The sequence below is a fragment of the Coptis chinensis genome, chromosome 5, assembly GCF_015680905.1.
Source record: "Coptis chinensis isolate HL-2020 chromosome 5, ASM1568090v1, whole genome shotgun sequence".
NCBI lineage: Eukaryota > Viridiplantae > Streptophyta > Magnoliopsida > Ranunculales > Ranunculaceae > Coptis > Coptis chinensis.
In genome coordinates, this window is record NC_141460.1 from 12,489,256 (window position 1) to 12,495,881 (window position 6,626).

The window sequence follows — 6,626 nt, forward strand, 5'->3', positions numbered from 1 at the left end:
GAGACATGGAGAGAGAGAGCGGAATCCTTACTGCAAAATAACTACCATGATACGTGGAGAGCGAAGGGACATTAGATGGAGGGGAGATCGACGAACCAGAAAGAGAGGGAGATTAGAAAAGAAAAAAGAGGATAGAAAGAGGGGAAGAAAGAAAGAAAAAGGGGAGAACCAGAGAAAAAAAATAACAAGAGAGAAGAGTAAGGACAGGAGACAAGGGATCTCATAGGTTGTAATAAGAGTACATACAATAGCGGCAGAATCAACGGTATCAAAGGGATGGTTACATCTATGGATTGAAAGCGACTCAATAGCTGCTGTCATGGCTCTTAGTAGGGACAATTCTCCTTGGATACTTAAAGCAAGATGACTTAGAGCAACCCGATATCTTCTTTTTTGGAGATTGTCCCACACATACCGAGAAGCCAATTTTGGTGTGGACTTAGCAGCGAAGAAGGGAGCAACTATGAACCAAGGAGAGAGGCTATGGAGTTCTACCCAAACTATATCACAAGATTAGAAACTCCGAACATGCCTTACTTCCGTTTTAATTAGACCTAGATTTGTCAAGTTGTAAGCTCTCCTTTTGTGATGTAACATTCTTTATTATTTTAATACAATATCCCTACTTGTGTGCAAAAAAAAACACATATCTACCAGTGATATTACGAACGTAAGTTTGTAGACCTCTAATGATACCACCAAATTCTTCTCCATCACCGTTCATTGATCTATCAGCATTTACTTTATGCACCACAAAATAATCCTTATCCATATATCTAAACTCGAAATTTAAAGAAGAGGTTTGTGGATTTTTCTTCAGGTTGAGAAGAGTGGAAGCTCTACAAGCACATGCAAAATTTGGTGTTTAAAGCTTAGTGTAAAATTGTTGTTGCACTTAGGTGCCTGCTTAAGGATTATAATGGAAGTTCTAGCAAGCTTGATGCCTACTAAGGCGACACTTTCTTCGAGTCTTAGGAGATGAAGAAGGTACGCACTGTGGGATGTATCTTTTGTTTGTTTATGATAATAAACCAGACACCTATCCAACCGTTGTTGTACATCAAACATTGGCCAATTCCATTTATCAAATACATGATTTTATTGTACTAAAGGCTTCAATCGTCGTTGGCACCATTTAATTCTAAGGAGCTCTCTGATTCTGTCATTTTTTCCCCGATAATGTTCCGATTCTGTCAATTGGACATGTTAAAATTCTTTTTAAAAATTGTATAGGTGTTCTCAGAATTTTGTAGTTTTTGATATTAGAGGTAACCTTCTTTAACATGATGTTCGACATTAGCTAAGCATGTTGTCTTTTTTTAATTGACCGTTTCTGTGATATCCACTATTCGTAATATGATTATGCTTTGTAATGTGAAGCCAACTCTCAATCCATTTTACTGCCTGCTATACAACTCGAGACTTTGATTTGCAGTTTTCTTTATAATATGTTTACAAATACTTCTGTCATCGAGTTCTGCCTTCTGAACTTATATTTCAAAGATATCCCAAAATGTGAACAATCAAGATATTGATATTTTTAAATTTCTATTTCAGTTCAAAACAATCGAGTTGAATGGTGAAATTGGTGAGGGTTTCCATCGAGTTCTCTCAACACCTTCTTCAACAACAATGGAGGTGAGTTAAATTTCAGGAATTGGGTTTTTGTATTTTGGTATATGTAGTTAATTTTCTATATGGATCTAGGTTAGATTGACATGGGTAAGTGTGTTCGAATCGGACACAGATACGAATTGTCAGACACGGTAAAATATCAAAATTCGAGATAAATTACATGCAACATGTGTTCGACACGGACACGTGATTACATATCCGACACAGATTTTTTTCAAAATACAGCGTGTCCATATAACTTAGATTATGGATTAGTTCTAATTTTCTTTGTTTTTGAGATGTGAAATGTTTATATAAAATTGTATCCAAAAAAGATGTGGGATTTTCATTATCCAGTAGGGTGTAACTATATGCGCCTTAGGTTGATTACAAAATCTTTTATAGATTAATTTCATTTAATTTTTCATGAATGAGAATTGCGATTTTTCACTTCTATATCATGCAAGTTGTGGGCACGTGTTGGATTTTCCATGTATTCAATGGATTTCTCTGTTTTTCTAGGATGCACATAGAGGAGGGCCTTATGATAGGGTCCTATGGATTGCACGAATGGATGCAATGTTTACCCAATGCAAGGATTGGACACAACTTATCGGACCAGTTTTTAGCACTTTTAAATGTTTTTTTTATTTTCATGTAACGCCCAGACCAGTTTTTAGCATTTCTTAAAAAAAAAATTGTTTCATATAAAATTTTGCAGAAAATGCTATAGCTCTTTTAATTTTTTTAACTTTTTATCAATTTTCTAGGTCTTATTGTTGATTATGTTAAATTGGATTTGCATGCTCAGGGTGGTGCTAAGAAGGTCCTTCCGCCCTAAGCCAAGATGCTCCATGTTTGTTGTGGGAGCCATTGGAAAGAACACAAGTCGGACATCAAGATTATCTTTAAAGCATGTTGCAGTACAAAACACTACCTCCTCCTGCTTAGCTAGGTTTGTCTCTATTTTAAATGTATAAGATTAATTAATTGTTTGTAATTAGGTTCCCTCCTATTACAAATTGGATTCTTAATTTCGTAAAATAAAATAGAACACAATGTAGCAACACATACCACGAGCATGTGACCTTCTTTTCGCTTAATAGTGTGCACCATAACTCAAATATGCAGTGTCTTTCCTTACTAAGCCTTTTCTTTTTATGATTTTTCAAGTTTGTAGTATATTTCTTCATGCCTTCATGTCTATTTTGTGTTTTGACATTAGTACTCAAGTTGAAAAAATGGTCCATCATAATCAATGAAGTAATAGTCCTTAATATATATCTAACTATGGTACATCACCATTCGAAAATTTAGATAACTTTGCAATGTAAGAAAAATGTTATACTTTTTTACTCTTAAGCTGGTTTGCTTGATCAGTAGATATTTATGGTTTATATATAAATGTACTGATTTTTTATGTATCCCACAAATATGGTCAGTGATAAATGATTTAGAGATTTGATATTAGTAAACAATGGGGGTCTTTGCGCTATTGCTCAAGCTGAGTCTCTTCGATATAAGCTTCTCGGTGGCCTCACTGTTTGCAGGTATAATCTCATTTCTTTCATTAGAAATTGATTTTATGTCTGTGATTTGAGTAATATCTTGATTAGGTCATTATTACAGTGTCTTGGTTATGTCTTTCAAAAACTCAATGGAGCAAGTACTAGTGGAAGCACGTACTAAAAAATTTACAACTTCTACTAAAAATTTGTTGTTTAATTTTGCATGGTCTGCCTTTTCAATATCATTTTGTTAATCGTGTTTTTCATTGCGTTTATTTTTATTTTATTGCTTATTCAATATTTTATATTGGTTGTTTCTTTATTTATTTTTTGAGTAATGAAACAATTTCAGTCAACTTGACATAATCCTTAACAAAGATGTTATCATTAAGATCGTTGAATATTTATTTTTGGTATAATATATTTTACAAACTTATCCTTTTCAGAACTTTTGATATAATATGATTTATTATGGTACAATACAAGTAGAATTTCCACAATTTTTGTTAACTTAAATATTTTGGGTCTTTGTTGTACTTAACTTTATAGGGTTTAATTATTATCTCTATGATTTCTTTTCAATTCCTTGAATATTTCTCTGAAAATTTTTACATAATCCAGAAATCTGTTGCGAAACAAAAATTAGGATATGGCTCGTGTCCAATTTGGATTTATATACCTATTGATCATGATGCAATGAAATGGGTTTATAGTTTTCATGTGAAATGGGTTTTACAGTTTTGTAAATTTGAGATTGAATACTTTACAGTCATGATGATTGTTGAATAGACACGTCTTAATCTGTTAGATGACAAAATGTGTTCAAATGATATTAGTAGTACCAACTATTTGGCTACTGCCTAAAGTTTGAATGTTTCCTTACAGTTGTATTTTGAGGTAAAAAATATTGTAGTTTCATGGCATTAATTATTTATATTTGGGTGTTTCATTGCATTATGAGTGGGTTTACACACACCAAGCATAGTAGCACTTATACAAGTATGCATTGGTAAGTATACATTATGCATTTTCACCCTTCAGAAACTAGCTCATGTTCAACATTATAGATGCATAAGAATGCATTGGTAACTTTATTGTAGTCATGGTAACTGTAATAATGACTGATAAAATATTCCAAAATACCGTTGATTAAACAAATCTCCAATTCCATTCCATTTTGCTCTAATGCCTCTGTAAGGTTTCCACATAACTATATATAGTGCAAGTGTAGGGAAATCTTCCCATAGGAATAATTGATTCGAGTGTTTCACACTTGATTGAACAATTGGAGTTAATGCTTTGAGTTTCACAATATAGTTAGTATATATTTGTTCTAAACTTCCTGCACCTTTGATCTCTCCAACTTCACTTTAGTGAAACACTTGTGGACTTTTAGACAAGAAAAAGATTTGGTGTGGGTGTGATGTTGAAGAGGTCTTCTAAAGAGTTTGGATTAAGTTGTTCGCATTTTCATCTTACGGAAACGTCATACAACAAGGAAGCTCAATGTTGAGACTTCGACATATATGACCAAGAATACTCTAGCACACGACTGCTAAGGAAAAAGAATTGCATTATTTTACTAGTACAACTAGCGTGGTAAATAATGTTTCTCATCTATGTTTACGGTAATACAGTTAGAAGAAAACAAATAGGTTGGGATTTTTGAGCAAGTAGGCTCAATAACTTTTGAACTTCTTTCAATGGAAGATGTAGTTTTTTTAGACAAAATGTGACAAAAATAAAATCATTTTGTGGCATGTTTGAACGTTTATACCATAAATTGTATCAAAATTCAGATTATTCTTGAACTTAATTGTTGTTGTATACTCGAAGTAAATTAAACTTCTGAAGCATTTTTTACAATACATTTCCATTACAAATCAAATTATTGAGTATCCATTTGGATTAGAGTATTTTACAAAACGATCAACATGATATTTTATGTATAATGGCTCTATTTGTGTGTGTGTGTGTTAAATTTGTCAGGATATTTTGCATCTCCGATCTGAATGTGGCTGTTATAATATGTGATCCAATTGGAGAACCCAAGCCATATGTGCCGAAAAGTGGTGCTGGTTTTTTAGTGTTTTTCCTCTGCAGGTAAAAACTACATTAGTAGAACGATTCTAAATTTTACACCAAGTATATGTTGTATAACCTTATTGATTTTTCTTTGTTGATTTTACCTATGGTGTTAGACTTTGAATTCCCTCTTCGTGACTTATTTTATAATGTAGAAATTTAATGGGTCCTAAAACATGAAGGGAATTGGAAAAAAAAAATGAAATATCGAAAAAAATACAAAGTTTTTGGTATGTGACCGATTGTGTTGAAGGATAATGGTTTGTTGTTCAGGGAATGCAACAGGGAGCTCTGCCGTCTGGTGGTTGCGTCAGCGCTACCCTCTTTACTGGTCCTCTTCTTGCACCAAAGTCAATTGGAGAAGCTGCTCTACAAGTTAGTAATTTTCCAAATAAAAAACTGCTCTTCAGTATTCTTAGATTTTTTTTTTCTTCTTCTTTTGGTACCACCTTGCTCATATGAATTATTCAATGCGATAATTGTCTTTTTACTGCTAAAACAGCCACTCAAATTAAAGATTTGATTGTTTCTCCCCTTAAAGAAAATAGTGAATAATTTTAAAAAGATCATATGTTTTAAAGAACATCAGTCTTTTGGTTCCACACACATTTTATATCAGAAAGACCAAGGCACTAAGGCAGTAACGTCTTTGGGCATAGATACTAACAAACATTTCCTTTCAACATTCAAGTGTAGGTGGACAGTGGGTACATAGGTAAAGAATGTGATTTATGTGGTGGTTGACCTCTCAATATTGTTGCGAAGGGTATTGTGCAAGATGTCGACCCTGTCACAATATTTAGCAACAGGAGACTAGGGAAGGAGAACTTCAAAGTTTATGTGAAATCAATTACTTACAGAAGTACTGAATTACCATTTCCTCATGATCAGCAATCGAGTAGAACGTTTGGGCAGATTGGGCTACGAAGTGTCATTTGGCCTAAGAGTTTGTTAGTGCCACTTACACAATAGGCTACACTTTTGGAATACCAACTTTGATCTCTTATTGCTCATTTTTTTTGTTCATATTATATCTCCACATACACTTGAGACATTCTAATAACTAATAATGAGCAGTCCATGTAATTAACTTGGCTTTTCTTTTACAATTGGCTGATATCGAGCAATCCATGTAATTAACTTGGTTTTGTTTTTTTTTGATTGGTTGATATTGAATCATTAATCATGAAAATGAATATGAAATGAGCCCATTTAAATGGGTGATAAGAACATATAGAAGAAACGAAGTCATGGAAGGAACACATGCATAAGCAAAAGGAGCAAGTAGGTGATTGTGGGTTCGAGTCCTACTAGGCGTAGTTTTTTTTTTTTTTTTTAAAAATTATAAAAGGTCATTGCTTATCATTGAAAGCAAAAGAGAAGGGTAGTGAAAGTTTAGTGTTAGAGTATACTCCATCA

The 6,626-nt window shown here is 33.2% G+C and overlaps 1 protein-coding gene across 5 annotated transcripts; it reads left to right on the forward strand.

Annotated features, from left to right (window-relative positions):
* The first annotated feature begins 419 nt into the window (after window positions 1-419).
* LOC147496718 (uncharacterized) lies at window positions 420-6,356 on the forward strand. Of its 5 annotated transcripts, XR_015196644.1 has the most exons (7): window positions 420-987; window positions 1,558-1,638; window positions 2,426-2,569; window positions 3,057-3,164; window positions 5,112-5,225; window positions 5,481-5,582; window positions 5,904-6,356. XR_015196644.1 is itself a non-coding variant. In XM_086562476.1 (6 exons), the coding sequence occupies exons 2-6, from the start codon at window positions 1,577-1,579 to the stop codon at window positions 5,924-5,926; spliced, it is 450 nt and encodes a 149-aa protein (XP_086418602.1). In that variant the 5' UTR covers window positions 420-987; window positions 1,558-1,576; the 3' UTR covers window positions 5,927-6,356. The 5 variants fall into 5 exon arrangements, 2 of the variants coding, with proteins under 2 accessions (XP_086418602.1, XP_086418603.1); XR_015196646.1 differs by lacking the exon at window positions 5,112-5,225; XM_086562476.1 differs by lacking the exon at window positions 3,057-3,164 and having other exon boundaries at window positions 5,899-6,356.
* The last annotated feature ends 270 nt before the right edge of the window (window positions 6,357-6,626 follow it).